The sequence below is a fragment of the Barbus barbus genome (assembly GCF_936440315.1).
Source record: "Barbus barbus genome assembly, chromosome: 42".
NCBI classification, from domain to species: Eukaryota; Metazoa; Chordata; class Actinopteri; order Cypriniformes; family Cyprinidae; genus Barbus; species Barbus barbus.
The window spans coordinates 11,660,271-11,682,356 of NC_136720.1; the positions used below are offsets into that span (position 1 = coordinate 11,660,271).

Sequence of the window (22,086 nt, forward strand, 5' to 3'; positions counted from 1 at the left end):
CATTTCAAAAAACATTTTTTTTTAATTTTGATTAGAGCTTACAGCTCATGAAAGTCAAAAATCAGTATCTCAAAATATTAGAATATTTACATTTGAGTTTCAATTAATTACCATCCCTATGGTATAAATTCTGGGTATCTCTTGTTCTTTGAAACCACAATAATGGGGAGCACTGCTGACTTGGCAATGATTCAGAAGACGAACATTGACACCGTCCACAAAGAGGGTAAGTCACAGAGGGTCATTACTGAAAGGTGTGGCTGTTTACAGAGTGCTGTATCAAAGCATATTAAATGCATATTAAAAGTTGACTGGAAGCAAGAATTTGGGTAGGAAAAGGTGCACAAGCAACAGGGATGACTGCAAGCTTGAGAATACTGTCAAGCAAAGCTGATTCAAACATTTGTGAGAGCTTCACAAGGAGTGGACTGAAGCTGCAGTCTGAACCAGAGACAACGTCAGAAGCGTCTTACCTGGGCTTTGGAGAAAAAGAACTGGACTGTTGCTCAGGGGTCCAAAGTCCTCTTTTCCGATGAAAGTAAATTTTGCATTTCATTTGGAAATCAAGGTCCCAGTCTGGAGGAAGAGAGGAGAGGCACAGAATCCATGTTGCTTGAAGTCCAGTGTGAAGTTTCCACAGTCAGTGATGATTTGGGCTGCCATGTCATCTGCTGGTGTTGGTCCACTGTGTTTTCTGAAGTCCACAGTCAACACAGCCATCTACCAGGAAATATTAGAGCACTTCATGCTTCCTTCTGCTGACAAGCTTTATGGAGATACTGATTTCATTTACCAGCAGGACTTGGCACCTGCCCACACTGCCAAAGGTACCAAAAGCTGGTTCAATGACCATGGTGTTACTGTGCTTGATTGGCCAGCAAACTCGCCTGACCTGAACCCCATAGAGAATCTGGGGTATTGTCAAGAGGAAGATGAGAGACACCAGACCCAACAATGCAGATGACCTGAAGGCCGCTATCAAAGCAACCTGGGCTTCCATTACACCTGAGCAGTGCCACAGGCTGATTGCCTCCATGCCACGCCGAATTGATGCAGTAATTCATGCAAAAGGAGCCCCAACCAATATTGAGTACATAGAAATGAACATACTTTTCAGAAGCCTGACATTTCTGTATAAAAAATATATATTTTTTATTGATCTTATGTAATATTCTAATTTTCTGAGATACTGAATTTTGGGTTTTCATTAACTGTAAGCCATAATCGTCAAAATTTCAAGAAATAAAGGCTTGAAATATTTCACTCTTATCATGTGTAATGAATCTATATAATATATGGGTTTCACTTTCTGAAATGAGTGACAAAAAATATTTACCTTTTTCATGATATTCTAATTTTTTTAGATGTTCCTGTATGTCAACCCTAAACACCTTTGTATACAACTGCTGTGAATTTTCTCCCTGCCTGCTGCCCCATAAAGATGACGTTATGCTGCAGCTCCGGGGCTGACGTCGCTCGCTCTCGCGATATTTCGGCGTCAAGCAGGTTTTGAGCCTAACCCTCCCTCCCTCGCCCCAGCGCGCTGTGTCGGGATAGTGGCAGTATAAAGTATATCTTCCATCCGAGACAGATAAGAAGCGCCAGGCTAGAGGGGATGAAGATGGCGGACGCCAAGCAGAAAAGGAACGAACAGTTGAAGCGCTGGATAGGCTCGGAGACGGATCTCGAGCCGCCCATCCTGAAGAAGAAGAAGACGAAGGTGAAGTTCGACGATGGCGCCGTGTTTCTGGCCGCCTGCTCCAGCGGCGACACGGAGGAGGTTCTGCGAATGCTCGACCGCGGCGCGGACATCAACTACGCCAATGTGGACGGACTCACCGCCCTGCACCAGGTGAGTTAAGAGCGGCTCAGCGGCGGCTGGTGTGCACAGATCCGTGTCTGAGGACGGTTTGTTGGCTGGCTGTGTTTACTCAGACAGACACCACCACCACCACCATCATCATCATCACCATCTTCCTCGGGCCGTTTTGCGGAACCACGTAGCCGCTGAAGCTAATCGGACTCTGATTGAAACGGATATTAGCTTTTTATGCACGCTGTGCTGGATCGATGAAGCCGGAATAATCGTATTTGTGTGTAAATGAGTTTGTGAAGGCAGGAAGAGGACTGTCTGATTGTGTGTGTGTGTGTGTGTTAGCTTCTGGCTAGCCTGTTAGCCGCTAAGTGCAAGTACATATACAGCACAATAACAGTTGAATCTGTTTATAAACTCATCGGATGAATGTGCATGGGTTTTATTATGTATAGATTCACGGAGCCGACTCGTAAATGTGTTTTGATCCTCTGGTCACCATTGAAATGATATTGTGAAAGTGCATAGCAACCAGTTAGCACGGCTGTTATTTGGAAAGAGGCTAACGTTACCCAGTTGACACGTATGTTGCGTTTGAGATTATTGACTGAAAATGTGGCATTTATGGGGAAAGACTCCGTGTAATATGATTTCTGTGTGGCAGGGTGAATTATGTAAAACGAGACCGTGAGCGCGAAAAAGGTCAAAGTCGCGCAGCTCATAACGAATAATTCTTTAAAAAAAACGTCAAATGCTGTCATTATATATTTTTTAATGTTGTAACAAACCCGTATGTCTTATTTACTTGTGTGAAACTTCAAAGATGATATTTGGCAGAATGACAGCTCCAGTCACCATTCACTTTCAAAGCGCCTTTTTCATACAATGGCGACTTGCGCTGTCAGTTCTCAACATTATTCTTGTCATCTGCATTGGCGATCCACAAGAGAAAGTAAGTCAGTACGTTTCGAAACATAGTGAATTCAAGTAAGTCCCGACACAATTTTCCATTAATTTGTAGTGAACTGTCGCTTTAAGACGTAGTTTCCTTGGCTTGACTGTAAACATCCGTGAAAGATGCCTCACTTTAGTTTAGTTTTTGCATTAATAACCGTTTAACGCGCTAATGGTTTTTGCAAAAAAGTATGTGTGGCAAAAATAGAAGTGTGGTTACAAGCTGAGGCAATATCTGTCAATGTATCAATTGAATTTGTCTAGGAAAATAGGAATAAAACTACATTTTGTGCTTCATATTTACCTGTTAATGTACGTATATTGTCTTAAAATTTTGTGGGATTTCTACTTAAGCAACATTTTTGGCCATCATAGACAAAATAAACGTTTATTCAGATGTTAAGGGTATTGCTTATTGAGCAATTCAAATTCAAAGAGCATTAAAGTAACTGTTGTAGATGTCACAAGTCTTCTCTATAAGTATCATGTATTTTGAGTTGCATGGAATAAGTGGCATTTGATATTGAAAACCGTACTATCTAAAGCCCTGCAGTGAGTCTTCTGGGTTTGATGTGATTGTAAGTGACTGCAGGAGGTTGTCTGTACAGGCTCATGCATTTAAAAGCACTTGCCTTTTTTTGGGCCGGTGTTAAGACAGGGGGAAGAAAGAATTTGGATGCAGCTCTTGAGACCTAACCATGACTGGAGAGGCTCCTTTCTCTATTGGGTCTGCTGTGTGTGTTTATGTACTGTATGTGCACGTGTGAGGGAATGGAGAGTTTTAGCATGTGACCAGCAGGCAGTGAGTTCATAGCGAATGGTTTTTGCTTTTAAACATGCTGATCTCGCTATAAAAGATGCACAGGTTGAGTTGTACATAATTTATATACAAAATGCCTCTATCACATCTTCTACTAGCTCTTGAAATTGGGCTTGGTTTGACGATTGCATCAAGAAATTAGAATTTGCGTGTTCACAAAAAATGGGTCGCAGGTCTGTTCTAACAAGGGAAATTGGTTGCAACCAACAGTATAATTGTATGTAGTTTATTGAATAGCTTCTAAAAATATCGAACTTTTCAATTAGAAGAGATGATTTCTGCATTGTAGCTGGCGTCAAAGCTATGCGTCGATTCAATCTCTTTTGCAGTAAATTCACTTGATGATGCGACTGATATAATATTTCTTTCTTTCATTTTGCCTATGTCATGTTAATAATGTTATATTACGTATTTTTACAGTATTCAGTTTCAGATTATAAGGAAGGAAATAGGTTTATGATGAAACTGTTCCACAAGCTGGGTCTAAATTGACCTGAACCTGTAGCCAACATCTGTGCATTTATCAAAAGGCATATGGTGTATTGATGCAACAGCAACATGTAAAAATGTATTTAAAACAAAGATATATATATTTATCTGTAAGGTATACCTATACATTTGTAAATCTGAAAGATACACTAAATTACTTGTATGACTGTTATAAAAAGAAGTCAGATATTTGATAATTTCTCAAAGTATTAACTTTATTCGTGAATTAAAAAAAATGCATTGTGTAAAATTGTGTTAGGCATAGTTTGACATTACATATCTCAGTGATGAGCTGTCATCGGACAATTTGATAGTCCCATATGTGATTTGTTTGCTTTTCCCTTTTTTTATTATGAAAACTGAAGTGTATTTTTAAGTTGTTGTGGATGTACCATTTACATTTATTAGAGGAACCTGAGGATTTAACAAGCTGCTTGGCTGGTTGTTGCTCAATTTTGCTTGTACAGAATGATTAATTGCACTTTTATTGCGTTTTCCTGTTTAAATGCATGAGAGTATTGCACTGCAGGCCTTTGAATTGAATATTTCTCTTTTATTTTTGTAACTTTAGACTTGCCGATCCTCAGCTTTACTTCAGAGATATATAAGATTGGAGTCACGTGGTTTATAGGTTTATTTAGACGTCAATATATCAGCAAAAGTTGGTTCAGGCAGTGGTTTGGTCACCCTGGTCTCTCCCAGCATAACCCTAATTTCACATGGGGGCTCTAGGAGGAGGAAATAGACAGCTGCATCCCCTATGTAGTGTAGTTTACTCACGGCAATGTTTTGACTGAGCTACAACAATAAGGTTTTATTGTTTTTACTCACACAAAATGATGTCTGCTCATTTTCATATTAATTGCCGAACTTTGTTGAAGATTAAAAGCATGTGACTCATACTTGAAGGTAGCATAGAGACCTGATTGAGATCATGCGATTCGTTCCCTTTCGGGACAATTTCAGCGCATCTGTGCTGCAACAGGTAGTGACCTCACTTTCAGCTCACTGCTGTGTTTGTCAAGGGAGGGACGTGGTGTGCTGGTTCCAGGGACTGTAGTAGCAGTATGGCTAGGGTTATAAATATCACGTGCAGACTGGCCTACAAGCAAGTGCAAGAACGCTAACTTTAGCACCCAGTCAACCCACGTTCTGCGCTGCTCAATCTCATAGTTAAGAAACCTGGCATGGGCTTCTGTTGTCTGTTCTTTACTCATGTGGTACTGATTGAGGTTTCAAATCGAAAGTCACTCACTTTGCCAGAGTCATGGTGCATGTGCTCATGGTTGAATCAGTCTAGCATCATGTTGCGATCTTCTTCCTTTTTTGCCCCTAATTTCTTGTGCTTCTCAACTGTTACAAATGCAGAAAATGCTTTTTAAGCATTTCTAGAAATTATCCATAAATGAGTGAACATCTCAAAGCCCATTTAGAACACGTCCAGGTAAATATTCCCCCCCAAACTGCCAATGTCATTTTTGACATTAAAAAAATTAAAATATTTGTATATAATTGTATACATGTGTAGTAAACTTGCGTAAAGATTGTGACTGCTGTTTTTTTTACAACAATTGTTTTTACATTATTTCCGTAATATATTTATATTTTTAATCAGATGTAAAGCAAAGTATACTTCAATTATTTAAGGCTATTTTTACAACCTTTGATTTATGACATTTTTCCATAATTTAATTTTAAAATGTAGCTTATAAAGTTATTTACAAATATAAGTTTTTCTGCATCAGTGCGGTGATTTAATGTTAAAAAGGTCCTTAAAATAAATACACTTAATTAAAATTAAAAAGGAAAAAAGTTTATCTATAACTATATTCAAACACCTTTGGCATAAAAAGGCTATAGGGCTATTTTTTAACAACCTTTGTATTGACATAATTTCTCTGATACATTTAAAAAAAAATTAAGTGATTTTATAACAAACTATTTAGAGCGCTATTCAAATATTCAACAAAGTAAATTAGTATTTATGTTTATAATCATGTTTAATTAAAAAAAATATTTTGGGGTGAACTGTGACCCAGTTTGACATGTTTTCCCACATAGGAGTGATGACAGAAATATGGTGCATCTTTCATGTGTGTATAATCATTCCAGTTAACCAGAAAATGGTTGGATTTATCTAGTGGCTCAACAACTTTGTAGAGGCGGTATGCAAATAGAGGCAAGAAACAGCAGATTACGCTCGAGGCCTGAAGCGTTGGTGTCTTCAAGACTGTTCCTTAATGGTTTCATAACGGCAATATCTTTCAAATTTAAGATTTACATGCACAAAATCTGTTTGACCTGGTGTGTAGGCACAGCCTTGTAGTCTGACACGTGTCATTTATGGCACAGGTGGAATCTTCTGCAGTGCTGTCATCGGTGAGGTCAGAGTTTAGGTAGGTTTCAGTAAGAAGGTAGGTGAAGATGTGTGATTGTGTGTCGGGTGGGAAGGGTTGTGGCTGTGTCGTCCTGCGCCTGCATTCCTGTCGTGTCTCTCTATGGAAACCATGGCAGACCCAGAATTCCTCAGCTGTCACTTACACCCCCGGCCAAAACAGCCTCCACAATCACACTGTTTTACTCGCAAACAGAGGCACATGATGAGGCATAATTAAGCAGCTCATTAGGCAAACAATACATTTTCTATCTTACATTTGCTTTTTAATGTGTCATTCTGTGATGGATGTGCCAGTCTGTTGTTTTTTTCTCTTGAACAATAGTTTCAGCAGTGTTACGAAGAGGTGATGCATAGAGATGGCATGATAACTTGTGAGTTGATGTGACAGCGTTCAGGAAGCGAAGCAGCAGCTCAAGGAAAAAGCTCACTTCAGATGAAATTCCACGTCTTAGACTGTCGTCGTGTTCACCCAAAAATGAAAATTCTGTCATTTACTGACCTCATGTCTTTCACACCCTGTATGACTTTCGTTCTACTGACAAAACTCAAACGTAGAATTTTTGTACACAGTAAGCAGTCTATAACAATAAGTCTTCTTGAGAAAAGTATCAATGGCTATGTCTACATGCACAATTTTTGTTTCAATCAGGCTTAATTCATTCCGATTTATGAATCTGAATGTAGTGTTTTCTAGGGCTGTGACGATAAATCGATGCAAAATCGATTCATGGATCGATTCTGAGATGTTCCGTATGCATTGCGATTCTCTGTGGAATCGATTCTGAGCTTAGATTTTAACAGAAAATGGTGCTCTAATCTAGTTTTTATCCACACACTCAAATTCTCATGAAGAAGAGTGCTTAAGAGTAGGGCTGGGCGATATATTGCATGCGCATCTCGTCAGTAAAGCCGGTTCCTTGATTAGCGCTAAATATCCATCACCTATTTTCAAATGGAGCGGCATTTAATATACAGAGCCGTAGTTCACTGACAAGCTACGCAATATCGCTTTCATAATCGCTGATATATCGCCTTCGAGAATGAACGCGATATTGCGTAGCTTGTCAGTGAACTACGGCTCTGTGTATTAAATGCCGCTCCATTTGAAAACAGGTGATGGAGATTTAACGCTAGTCAAGGAACCGGCTTTACTGACGAGATGTGCATGCATCGCCTTTTCAAATTTTATAAATGATTATTTTAGGTAAAAGTTTTTGTAAGGATTTGGAAACAAGCAGAGTACAGCCGTTTCTAAAGCATGCAGTGCCATCTGTTGTTCAAAACTAAGCTCCAAATCGATTCCAGAGTGATCGGGTTGATGTACGCAGTTTTAAATCAGAAGCTTAAAATCGGAATTGAGATTTTTGTTTTTTTTTGTTTGCATGCACACACTGCACAAATATAGAGTTTCCCACTGTTTGCACACAATAACCATTCTCCTACACTGGTTATTTATTTGTTTTAAACAGCAGAATTAATATTTATCCTTTTCTGGATTAATGTTACGTATAAACCGCTGTGCCGTGCTGCTCATATTTGTCACCCTGGAAAAATACCCTTTCCTGCGCCCAAAACCAGTCGTTTGTGGATGAGAATCCGAAACAAGGTCTGGTAGGACTGTGACATTGTCCTGCTTCACTTGGTACCAGTTGCCAAGTAAAAGAAGAGTTTTATAATGACAGGACACACATTTATACAACACTTCATTCAAAAGGAAGAACCGTTCGTTCTGCGCGTCATACGTCATTACGCTATTTCCACGTCATTGCACATGCGCAGGGATTTCAGTTTCGTTTTTCAATCCGATCAAGCGTTTACATGTGCTCTCAATCGTATTAGAAAAGGAATAAACCACCCCTTTCAATCCAGTCGAAATTTCGTTCGGATCGAGCTCCGTCGGATTGATTAAGGTGTTTACATTAAGGCTTTTCAGTGCGATTGAGCCGTCAATCCGATTACAAATGGATTATTTGGTTGTGATGTAAACGTAGCCAGCGTTTGATTTGTGAGCGAATCAATCTGATATTTGAATAAATGGATCTCATGAACAAAACCGGTTTAAATGATTTGTTCATGAATCCGATTGATATGTTCAACTCACTCAATGTGGTTTATCAGTAATTAACAATATGTTCCTCAAACAAATCTATCATATTAGTTTAGAAGAAATGCCCTGCATCTGAATATGCTTACTTCCCTATATAGTAGGCGAAAAACATTGTGAAATGAGTAGTGTGTTCAAATTCAAATACTGCTTTCTGAGGTGTACTTCCTTTGGAGACTTTACAACCTCTGATGCCACAGGAATTGAGTTGAGATGCATAGAACATACTTTTTTTTAATGTTCTTGGAGTTTGTTTGATGAAAAACGTAGAAGCTACTTAGTATGCAGTTTCAGATGCGTACTTTGTAATAAGTGCAAGTGTTTTTTGGACTACTTTGATTCCTCTGTAGACTTTAGCATTATTTGTAAAAAGAAAGGCATATGGGTTTGTAACAACATGAGTGGGTGTAAATAATGACAGAATTGTCGTGTTCAGGTGAACTATTCTTTTAACGTCTCTGTCATCGCTCATAGTCATAGTACTGCAACGTGATTATCTCAGCATGCATTGTGAATCCTGAGATTCCCAGCCGCCCATTTGGCATGTCAGAGCTGATATCTGGTGTAAATGCTCAAAGAAACACTCCTCAGGATTCTTCTTTTTGTTGTGAACCTTTGTTCGTAATGTCTTCTTTTATTCTTTATGTTGTGAGCCAGCATGGACAGCCCAGTTATTCTTGCATAGCTGTTATAGATGTGAGTGATTTAAAACAATCAAAACTAAATAGAACTTGTGGTGTTTATTTAATCTCATTTGAATTTTATTGGAGAATTGCCATCGTCGAATTTGCCAGCTTTTGCCAAGTTTATTTAGATAAACTTCTTTGTTTGTTTTCTCCAGAACTCAATGAGGTGACACACATGTGGAATATTTTCACATGAAGCCAAAAATTATTTTGGACCCTTGTTGTCAGGTTCACAGGATATTTACTTCTCAAAAATGTTTAAATCCCTGGAAACCATATTGTAAAAGAACGATTTAACAGGGGATGTTGTGGAATACTACATATCATGTGCAATATTGTGAAAAAAAACAAACAAAAACAATTATTGAATAAATGTGTGCTGGTTTCATCGTGAAACCATTGTTTCGCTCTTTATTTAGCTAAAGCCAAAGAGGATGGTTTGCACTCAAGAGATTTTTGGTCACACTTTAGTTTAGGAGCCGGTTCTGTTAACTAATAACTATTAACTACAACTTTTGCCTCAAACTGCTAATTTGCTGCTTATAGTAAGGTAGCCTAGTTGTTAAGTTTGGGTAAGATATTGGGTAGGATTAAGCAATCTAATATGAATAAAGCATTAATATGTTTTATAAGTACTAATAAATAGCTAATATGCATGCTAATTAGCAAATAGTTGATACACTGAAAAAAAAATTGTTTCAAAGTTTTCAACTTAAAATAATGTGTTACCCCCGCTGACTTATTCAAATTTTATTTTAGTCAACTTGAAATTTTAAGTTACTCAATGTTAATTTAAGGGACAACTGGAATATTTTAGTTGACTAGACTAAAAATTTTAAGTCAGCAGGTAATTTAAATGACTAAATTATTTTAAGCTGAAACAACTTTTTTTTTTTTTTTTTTAAGTGTAGTGAGAATTGGACCTTAACTTTCCTAATCCTAGTAATAATCAACCTAATCTTTTAAAAAATTTTTTTTTTTTTAAATATAGAGCTATTCAATTCTTGTTCTGTCTTGCAAAACATAGTAGACATTATTTGACTCTACTTTCAGATTTCCATTTCCATTGCCATTTGGGTTAAATCATAATGTCAGATTGGCCGGTGACGGTCATAGTAACGTTATGTAAAAGGGTGATGGAGTCATGTTTTCTCTTTTGTCAGTGTATAAGCTCCAGCCTGAAGGAAATTAGTCCTGACATAAATTAGGTGTGTGGGCCCTTATTTCCTCTTGGTCGGTGCAAGAGCACGCTCTGCCATGAGACAAAAACTGACGTCAGCGCATGTGTTTTGGCTTTGACGGAAGCATAACTAAGAAATTACGGTTCTTACGAGACACTGTAAAAGCTGAAGACAGGTCAGTGCTTTTGTGTTAAAGGTATGAAATAATTTATGGATTTAATTTAACACAGTGGGTGGTTTATTGAATTGTAATGCCATTCATTTTGGTGTTTTCTGGTCCAGTAAGTGCAAAGTGTTATAATGCCATTTTGTTTTAAATAATTCATGTTAATTGTTTTTAAATTGGTTTTTGATTGTGTCCATCCCATCACCAGGTTTCTCATGCATATGTAATGGCTATGGAATTTGCATGCCAGTCAATTATTCATTGTTTGCGAGAAGTGGGAGGAGGCTGTCAAGGCGGATCAGCATGGTACAGGTTTTAATCAAAGGTTAGCAATTGAGGTTTTTATTGTGTTGGCCTTTTTTTCTATGAAATATTATGCTTAGCAGGAAATAAAATGATACTTGGCGTTGTGTAGTCATCAAAGTCTGTGTGCTGCTTGATTGACATGCTAATATTAGAAACCAGAACGCCAACAGTTCATGTTTTACAGTTTGTAATAAGCAGGTTTGGCCCTGTTAGTCAGGCGGTGTTGAGATATTTTCAGTTGTATGTTTGAAAGGAACCCATAATCAAGGGCAGGAAGTCTGTTGAAGACCTAGAGCTACAGCGTTGTGTCATCCGTTGTCTCGGAACACGTTTACTTGTCTTCCATGCCATTTGGGTTTCTCAGTGGGGTCAAAAAAAACAAACAAACTAAGAAGCCCAGCCTTGGTTTTGTGATTTTGGATTCTAAATTATGTCCAGTTGTGCTGGTAATGTCAATTCCTGCATCTTACGAAAGTGGTGCACAAGTGGCCGCTATTAAAACAGTGAAATGTGACGGTGTATATAAACCAAAAATATAAATACCACAGGAACACATTCTGTGTGAATGTCCGCAAATTTCTTTCTTTGATTCCAAAATGGTTTGACTGTAGGACTTGCAGAATAATAAAATGTTTTGAATGTTCTTTATTTAGAGGCAAATATTCTTGTGTGTTTTTTTTTTTTTTTTTTTTTTTTTTTTTTTTTTTTTTTGATTTGATTTATAGGCACATTAATTGTAATTAATTCCTGTGCGCTGCCACCAAACTCTGGAATGTCCTCCATCAGTTTGGATGACTATATGGCGGAGCAGGTGAACAATTTCAGACAAGCGTCACTGCAGGTTCAAACTGGTTTACTTGAGGATTGCTGATGCGCAAGAATTCTTAAGGAATGTTTTAGAGCCTGAAGCCCACCTTGTAGTCCACGAACACACTTATTGCTGTCTTAACCTTTTTTTCAACGTTTTTCAATCAGCAACAAGAGTGTGCTGTTCTGTGATTGGCTTTCTAATTGGTTGATAAGAGCCTATTTTTTTTTAATGTTGAGGGTGCTTAGTTGTGAACGTGAACGTCTTTAGTTGTGAAAGAAGAAATGAAGCGCCTTTCCTGTAAACCCAGTGGCTTTCCATGTGGGTCATTGTCACATTCATACTGATTCTCTGGCTGTCATGCTTTTAGTGAATGCTGGCACTTTCTGTAGATTTGATTGGGAAAGATTCTAGGCCATATTTCTAAAATCACCCCCCCATACATTATTCACTATTCACTACATGGGGAAAGAGTAAATGAAAACAAGTGCGCAAATTCGGACTGAGTGAGTCGGAAGTGCTGCGGAATGGCTGTCCCTTCAGAACTATATAAGGATATAATGGTTGAATTATGGACCCAAGTGTTTCACTCTACAAAATTCCAGGGAAGTTCTCAGAAAAAGCAGAGGAACCTCTCAACTCAGCCGTCAGATGTGAGGCATGTCCTCTGCTCTGGGTCCAAGTGGAATGACATCAGCGTAGGTTTTCCTTCGTATGCTTGTCTCTTTTTTTTTCTTTCCCTCACAAGGGTGTGAGGGCAGGGCTCTCTTGCTCTGGCTGGAGAAAGGTCTGCAGGGATAGTGATAAATAGCATGCAAGAATTCTTAACTGCTTGTACCTCAAGTCTGTGGTCCCGCTATGTGTTTGAAAGTGGCCAATGTGGAATGCCTCTGGAAATAAAGCTGCTGCTAATGTTTTTGAGGTTAACTTCTTTGAATCGGTCACAGTGGTTGACTAGTCATCCAATGACTAGTTTTTTTTTTTATTTATTTTTTAATGTTTTGATGTGTCCAAGAGCAGTGCTTTAATTTGCCTGCAAAACGGTGTGTTTTTGAAAGCAAGAATGCATCTCGTGTTAATTAGGGGTGTGCTCAAAATATCGATTCTTAGATACATACCGATATAATAAAAAAAGATACAGTATCGATATTCTAGCCCTTAGTATCGATACTCCGCCCAACCATTAGGGGGCGCAGCGGCGCCCGCGAGTTTCAAAAAACTCATGGAAAATGTTAAAGCAAGATGTAGCATTTAAGTGATTTCATAGTGAAATATGTTATGGCAGTACATGGTGTCACAAAAAAGAATTATAAGAAGATTTAATAAGAAGTTAAGAATAATAAGAAGAAGATTTTGTGCTTGTGTGAGCTCAGACTGTACCCTTGGAAAGTTAAATGTTGGCTTGTGGTAATTTCCAGATTAATACAATTTGTGTACAATTAATCAGAGCACTTAAAGTTGCAAATATTTAAGCAAAATGCACTTTGTTATAATGCACTTCAGGGCTCGACAGTGCGAGCATTTCACTCGCATTTGCGACTAAAAATAGATGTGTGCGAACTGGAAAATGTATTTAGGAGCGCAAGTGCGAATACAAAACAAAATACAAAACAGCCTAACTTATACAGTAGCCTATAACAAACGTATTAATTTATTCTGTTTATTTATGGAAAAATTGCGATGCAGCCTCATATGATTACTTAAGAACTTTAAAAAGGCAACGGTTTAATTTAAATGAGCACAGATGAGAAGAAAAGCGGAGCGAGTTAAAGTGAAGACGCGCTGAATGACGCACATTCGCCACTAGAGGGCGCTGCCGTTACCCCGGTAACCCAGTAAACAAATCAGCTGCACTATTTTCCTAAAACTGTGTAAATAATGTTTCACACTCAGTCATTTAGATATTTATATTCTCTTTAGTCTTCACAATAGCCTCAAATAATTCTTACTTAAAGACTTAATGAGCTATTTATTTTCAAACATTTTTTCTAACCTAAAACATGGCCCATCCACTGATCTATAATAGAGAACAGCGGGCCTATCTATATATCAACGACTGATTCGTTATTATTGTTCAGTAACACAAGTTCCATTAGTTAACATGAAAAAAACAATGACTGCATTTATTAATAATGCTATCTTAATTTCAACTTTTAATAATACATTATAAAATCAAAAGTTGTCTTAATATAATTCAATGGAGCTAACATTAACTAACATAGTTGTATTTTTTATTAATCAACATTAACAAAGAATATTAACTACTGCAACAATTAGCTATTGCACATTTTTAGTTAATGTGTTAACCTGCTTTAACTAATGTTAACAAATGGGACCTTACTTACCTATTGTTCTTTCGTTAATTTGAACAATCTTTTGCACTCTAATCTTGAAACACTCGTTTACTTTATATTTTTATGTATTTTTTATAAAAGTCTTTTAGTAAATTATCTTTAATAAAGTTATTTAACCTGTTAGGAGGACAACACTTTTTTTCACTTAGAAATTATATATTGTGATTTAAAAACAAAAACATATACCGTGACAAAAGCTTCAATGATTATTGTGAAAATGTTATACCGACACAGTTTAATAGGATTATAACTAATTACATAATTAGCCTATTAAATAGTGTCTGAAGTAAAATTATTTAAAAACCTTGTGTACTTTCTGTATTCTGATAAATTAAATAATGGTGTTTGTAAATGTCTCTTTGTATCCCCTTATTAAGCTAAAACACCTAATTAGAAAAATTTGCATTGCGCCCCTAAATGTTTTTAATGCGCTCCTAAATTTTTTGACTTAGGAGCACATGTGCTCCTTGGGGAATAGGTAAGCGTCAAGCCCTGCACTTTTGTCTTCAATAAATTGAAGAAAAATGCAGAGTTCTGTTTGTTGAGTAAATGTGTTCAGCATTAACTAATTGGCTCTGGCCCATGTATTTTTATTGAATCGTATCGAATCGTGTCACATTGTATCAAATCGTATCGAGACAGCTCTGTATCGAGGTACGTATCGAATCGTGACCTGTGTATCGAGGTATGTATCGTATCGCCAGGTTCTCCAAGGTATACAGCCCTAGTGTTAATGTCCAACTTAAGAAATTTGTCCGATTGGGGTCAGGTTTTAAGCCTTAAACCAGCCTAATTTAAACAGGCAACCCAGTAGTCAATTTTTGAAAGTGAGTAGGTTTGCGCATGGCTAGTACATTCAATGAGTTTGCTTCGCTCAGCCCATCCTTGCAATGTGTTTCAGGAATGTATTTAGTAAAGCCATCTGTTGGAATTAACCTAAATTATTCAGTGTTTGTTTTGATATTGTAGTGAAGCTTACAGTGAAGATTAAAAATCTCTCTTAAACTCCCAAGAAGCACATTAAAATAAGCGCTCCTGAGAAAAAGAATGTTCTACCTGAAATTTACTCCCCTAATGCGTTTATGGAACAGCTCAAACAAACTTTTTTGGGAAGTGAGGAACCACAATGGGTGTGTTGTGGATGGGGTCTTTAAAGCAGGTCTATTCACTGTTATCAGCACATGCTGAAGTAGATTCGTCTCTTGTCGTCTCTGAGAGAATATGCGCCATTTAATGCAGCATTTCTTTTTTTTTTTTTCACTTTCTGTATGAGAGACGTTAAGACGTTCACCGCCATAACTATTGCGCAAAGTTTGCACGTTGCTTGTGTGATATCCATCGGCTCGCCTTCATGGTTTAAAGCAAAAATATTTCCAGTATTGCTACGTAACCGCAAACCCCCATGCATATTTATCTTAAACGCAAGGATGCATGAAAGAGGAAACAAAAATTGGTATGCCACGCTGTCTGAAACATGTCTCTATTCTTGAGCGCTGGTCCGTACATCACGGATCCGTTTAAGCCCTAATAGCCTATATGACAGATCAGAGCAATCTTTTATTTACTAATTTAACATGAAATCGTCAAATTGCAACTCCGTATCAATAGCATACAATGAAAATACAGAATAATTAGAGCAATCATTTATGCACAATAAATAACAGAGCGTCATATCTATACACATTTTCTCCAGAACGTTCTCGCGACCTGGTAGGAATTCTTCCACAGCCCGGCAGTGGGTCGCGACTGGGTACCTCTGCAGTAGAGGATTCAAAGCAAATATTTTCTCTTTAGTATGAATAGTAGTAATAATAGGAATGTTGCTCAAAGCAAATGACAGTTGTTGTCTGACAATTTTGTTAAAGGTGGTGCTTTGATGGCTGAAGGGGATGAATTTAGAGATTATTTCTCAGAGGATATTTTTTTGCATACTTCTGACTCACTGAATTCACTCGTTCCCTTGATGGTCAGTTGATCATTCTGGCACATTCCCAAGTCAAGACTGTATGCATGTTGTGGTGACTGTTGTATAGGTTTTAAGTTTAATTTGCTTTACACTACCAAAAACAAAGAGTTAGAAGCTGAAATGACCAACACAAAAACAGTGATTCTGTTAACCATGCTGTTGTACCTTCTCAAACCCTGTTAGATGATAGATCCTCTCTGTAGTCACCTTTACTTCATGCTTATCATTATGAATAAGGGTCACACTTGATGGTTGAGTCACAATGGAGGAACGTCAGCAGCGGTCAATGTCTTATAAATTTACAAATGACTGTCAGCGTGTGTGGGCGTGGAACGTCATGCGGGCTGACGTGATCGTGAATTGCACTCTTGTCCAGATGGAGCCAATCAAATGTTTAGAGCTTGTAGTTTGCAGTCACCAGATGTCGGAATGCTTTTGTTTTTTTCCACATATTGGAGATGAGAAATACAAGTGGATGAGGGAAAACATTTATACAGTTCAGCAGCAGTCACTTGGGGCGAAGGTCAGGTGCTTCTGACCTTCTCCTGAGCTTTTGTTTCTTGATTGTGTGTGTTTATTAGGTGTGTTCTTTTGTCATTTGTTTGATTGTGGGCTTATCAGACAGTAACGGGCGGAGGGGGCGGTCAGTTGAGAGAGTGGAAAAGGGTGTTGAAAAAACCCTTTGTCAGAGTTCATCAGGAAGTGAGTGTTTATTTTTTCATTTCCTCACCAAGGCGTTACAAGTGATCTTCATCCACCCCTAGAGCTGGCTGTTAATTACCACTCTTTGCGTGCATCTATACTCTTGTACCAGACTTGCATCATCTCAGCGCCTACACACTTGATTCAATTGGAAGTGTGTTTTGCTAGGATGTGGAGTCAGGGTGTCCAGGCCTGCTCTTGGAAGGCCACTTTTAATGCTTAGTTTAGTTCCAAACTTTTAAAACACACTTGCTTGGGTGTTTCTAGTAGTCTTGGAGACTTTGATTCAGATGTGTTCACCAAGGGTTAGAGCTAAACCCTACAGCAGGGGTTCTCAACTTTGGCCTTGAGGGCCAGAGTTGAGAACCCCTGACCTACAGAATTCCAACACCCCCAATGTAGAGGAAAATGGAAGAGTTTCCAAAGGTGACTCTTTGTCTGGCAAGAAAAAGTTAAAGACATTTGAGCTGCAAAGAACTCTGACGTAGGCATCCACTGACCAATGAGGTTCCCAGATAGGCAGGTCCAGTTGTTCTTATGGAAATCCAATTCAGTCTCGGTTTCGAGCTCACCTAGATCTTTCAACACCCCCTTCAAAATGTACCCTACACATTCCCAGCCTCATGTCAGTTTCTTAAAAACACATGCAAAATACACTCATCTACTCTCCCAGAACTTCTGCATCCTTCCTAATGTTTACACACAAAACATTAAAAATGACTTTTCTCTTGCTAACTTTCTCTCTTTCATAGCCCTCTTCCTCCCGGTGATCTATGTCCTGTCGTCATCGGCGGTTGCTCCGTCTTTGGAGGAAGCCACACGGTCAGCTGGCCCTCAGCATCTCCTAACCCTCGTCTTTCAGGGATGTGTAATTTAAGCAGCTCCCTGCAGCATGACAGATCATAGGCGCTGACACTGCTGCAAGCCCTCAAACCTGACCGGACCCTTAACCGTGCATATCCTAACAAATGACATATGTATGTCAAGGCCACCCTGGAGCCACCATTGCTGATCTGTGTTTCCTGTGATAATAGATATACATTAATGAAGTGCTCCAGCGCAATTATAGGCAAAACTGGTTAATTCCGTAAGAAATAAGTGCAGAAACTACCTTTAGTTTATTGCTGAGGTAGTACCCTTGCGTTACTTTTCCTTAAACTTGCGTTTTCCTTTAGGGGTTACCAATGGTGTACCTTTGGTGCTGCCCAATTGACAAGCTGTTGTACTTCTAAGGTACAGTTCTTGCACATACGAATCTGGAGAGTTGGTTATTTGAGTTCATCACGTGATCTACCACCTGATAGAGTTGGGTTTATTAACCAATTTGTTTTTGGATCTGTTTTACTAAAAAATTATTGGATCTTCAGCATGGGAAAGAAATACGAGGACATTGTCCTGAAACGCTGTCCCATCCTGACCCAAATGGATTGTACCCTTTATTCTGCGTCAAAGGCTTTGTTTGAACTTTCTCTAGTGTGGAAGCACTCTTAACTGCTGTATGTGTGAACGGCCCTTGACACTTCTAGACAAATGGCATTGTTTCAGATGGTCTGCTTTTTTTCTTTTTTCTTTTTTTTTTTTTGCTGTAGTCTAAATGCCAGGACAGGGACATCAAGAGGCTACAGCATTATACAAGTGTACTGTTTACCCTGGCAGTTTAGACCTAATACCATCCAGCAACCCCCTCTATGGCCACAGCTCATAGAAGCAAACTTGGCTCTCACCGGCCGGTATTGTTTTGGCTGCCGGGTTTAAGCTGAAGTGCAACGTATACTTACAATCTCTTCCTTATTTTCCCTCTACCTCTACCCTGCCGTCTCTTTTTCCATGGGAATCCCAGGGCCATATATGGTCGTCAGTGGCTGGTGCGGCTTTCTCTCTCTCTCTCTCTCTCTCTCTCTCTCTCTCTCTCTCTCTCTCTCTCTCTCTCTCTCTCTCTCCAGCTGTAACCCTATCTATGGCCTCCTGCAGTAGAGCAGGAGCATTTTTTTTTTTGCGCTGTCTCACATCTCTGGGTGGAACGTGTCAAGAGTATGCCTGTCATATTTTTCACCCCTGATTCTCTTTACTATAATGTCTATACTATAATAGTTGTACCATAATTGTTAATCGTTGTTTAAAATATTTAATAAATATTTTAGTAAAAGGTATTTATTATGCATCTAATTATATAATTTGTTTTATGCATGTTTTTTTGCTGCATTGCTGTAAAGTCTATAAATGCACCAATATTAAGATACAGTAATTTCAGAGACTCAAACTATTATTTTGAGTTTGGACCTAGTGTTATAATCTACTGTTTAAAGGGAAAGTTCACCCAAAAATGGACATTCTGTCATTAATTACTCACCCTCATGACGTTCCAAACCCGTAAGACCTTCGTTCATCTTCGGAACACAAATTAAGATATTTTTTATAAAATCCGAGAGCTCTCTCACCCTCCATAGACAGCAAGGGTACTACCACTACGTTCAAGGCCCAGAAAGGTGGTAAGGACATGTTGGCATCAGTGGTTCAGTCATAATGTTATGATGCTACGAGAATACCTTTTGTGTGCAAAGAAAACAAATAAATTAAAGATAGAGATCTACTGTTAATCAGAAAAATGTTGGGCATGACCGAAAGTTTATGTGGGGTGTAAATATACTAATCTAATTTGCATATGGCGTCATCAGGGGGCGGCCGCCTTGAATTCCATAATATTCAGGAGATATTCAATTGATGTTTGAACTTATCTCTTTGAACTTGTCTCTTTATCCTCATTCCAAATGATCAGGAAAAGAGGAAATCAACAGTAAAACAGGAGAAAATAGTAAATTATTACTATATTACTGTGCCATAGTAAAATACATGTGCCTATTTTTTGCTCAGTTGACCAGCTATCGGTCCTATCAGGTATCTAGGTGACACAGTTTATAGTTCTTGAGAGTATGGTACCTCTCATTGCATGGCACAGAGTTAAGATCTACCCCACACTGACTGCTGTACTTTGTCTGCCGGCGGCCCTTTGAGCGTGCGCGATCAGAACAAACGACGCAATCTGGCCGATCATCAGCAGCGCTGAGCCAGTGGTGCTCAGAGAGCAACAGCTCTCCTATGGACACTACAACCACGTCCACCCCTGCCACCCCCATCCCTGTTGGGCAAAGGGTCGAAATGATCACTTGTGAACACTCTCGCCTTGCACTGTGGCACCATTGCGCTGCAAAGATGTTACCTGGGAGAAGCACGATCATTAGACGACCGATCGTCATTTCCAAAAGGCAAATATTCCCCTTCAGGAGTCAGAATCGGCGAATAACATTTGCAACACATCCTCACGGTACAACTTTTTATTAGCCTTTTGGCGATTTTCTCTCACAATTTACTTGCACGCTATGAACTGAACTGCTTCCGCATCAATGACACGATAGCAGTGTTGCCAACTTCTTTCTATGGAAAGTAGCTGAAGCCAGTTTGAAAAGTCGTTAAATGTCGCCAGATGACCTTGCGCTAATTAGCATTTTCATGGCGTCATATTGCATTTTACATTTGTCTCTCTGTGCTCATACTGTATTTTAATGCAGCCAAATTCTCAAAAATACAACTGTTTTCCTTTATATATTTTACTGTTTATGTTGTCAGTCAACGGGATAAATATGAAATGGTGACTGAAACGCAGCCCTTTAAGAATGCATAACCAGCTTTCCCTCCTAAGAAGTTAGTCTGCACAAAAATCCTAATTTATAATTGAGAGGTCGTCTGATGAAATCAAATAATACACACAAGATAAGACGAGACAATTCCTGTGCTGTGATTTCGGCTATATTTGCATGTAAAATTAGAGAAGCAAGTTAACTGAACGCGCTGCTCCTCTCAGCCGCTCACTGAACAAAGCAGATGCAGAGAAAGAGGTGCGTGCGCGCTGACCTCGCGCCGTTGCGGCAGTACCAGCGATCACAGAGACTCGCTAAGGTTTGTCAAAGAAGTCGCTAGATTTGTCGCTAGTCGCTAATTTGGAAAAAAGTCGCTAGGGGGTCTGAAAAGTCATTAAAGCTAGCGACAAAGTCGCTAAGTTGGCAACACTGCACGGTAGCTCACTTGCTCTATTTCCTCGAACACTTTGAATAGGAACATGACGCAATTTTGGTCTGGAATCGAAGTACTACATGTCTGCCCTCTAGTGGTAGGGAATACAAATGAGATATTACAGCATATTAGGAACTACAGTCTATTTCATTAAAAATGACGTCTTGTCGCAATTTTGCGACTTTGGCGTTTAGAGCAGAGATGTTCACAAGTCTCTCACCTGAAGTCCGAGTCAAGTCGGAAGTCCTTCAGCTGGAGTCCGAGTCAAGTCTGGAGTCTTTTGTCACGAGTCAGAGTCGAGTCTCGAGTCAGTTCATGCATTGATTGAATCTATTTAAAAATCCTGTAAATATCCTTTTTTTTCAAAGTTGTTTGACGTAGACAAAACATTATCAATGTTGCCCAATGTTGTGTTGCTTAATATTTTTAATAACCTGTAATACTTTTTTCAGGATTCTTTGATAAACGGAGGGTTGGGGGAGCATTTGTTTGAGGTGGAAATATTTTCTGACAATATACACTACTGTTCAAAGATTTCAGGGGTCAATTTCTTTCTTTCTTAGAAAAGACTTGTTCTATTTAGAATGGGTGCTGGTCTTTTTGGATTTCTGTTTATCAAAGAATCCTTAAACTGTTTCCAACATTGTTATTAAATGAGCATATCAGAATGATTTCTGAAGGATCATGTGACACTGAAGACTGGAGTAATGATGCTGAAAATTCAGCTTTGATCACAGGAATAAATTACATGTAAAAGTATATTAAAATAGAAATCCGTTGTCATAAATTGTAATGTTTCACAATTTTACTGTTTTTCTGTATTTTTTTTTATCAAATAAATGCAGCCTTTGAGCATAAAAAGAAACTTATTTTGGAAAATCGGGAATACTACTATTCTAGTGTCCTGTCTTAATATACATACAAAAACACATGTAAAAGCACACTTATTCAGAGTTCAAACTAGTCAAACTTTTATTTTAAGATTAAAGCGAATTTGTCATTTAACCCACATTGTAAACTTTTAACAAGCTTTATACAAAAACAACAAAACAAATGTAAACTGGGTGTTTAAGCATGTGGTTGTCCACCCGAATAGTGACTACTCTAAAACAGCATTGCACTTCAAAAATATCAAATTTGACAGGGTGTTTGCAGTACGCCTACTGCGATTGGGCCTCATGATAAGTCCTCCATGGCTGAACACCCTCTCAACTGGTGCACTGGTTGCAGGTACTCCCAAGACCATGGCCAAATGGTGAAGTCCTTCATAT

At 38.6% G+C, this 22,086-nt stretch overlaps 1 protein-coding gene across 3 annotated transcripts in view; it reads left to right on the plus strand.

The window, feature by feature from the left end:
• The first annotated feature begins 1,533 nt into the window (after positions 1-1,533).
• Positions 1,534-22,086, plus strand: part of LOC306861508 (protein phosphatase 1 regulatory subunit 12A) — a 78,212-nt gene continuing 57,659 nt past the window's right edge. For all 3 annotated transcript variants that reach the window (XM_079403794.1, XM_079403796.1, XM_079403795.1), the window contains exon 1: positions 1,534-1,852. In XM_079403794.1, the coding sequence (XP_079259920.1) occupies positions 1,616-1,852 (237 nt within the window). In that variant the 5' untranslated portion in view covers positions 1,534-1,615. The remainder of the gene's footprint in view (positions 1,853-22,086) is intronic.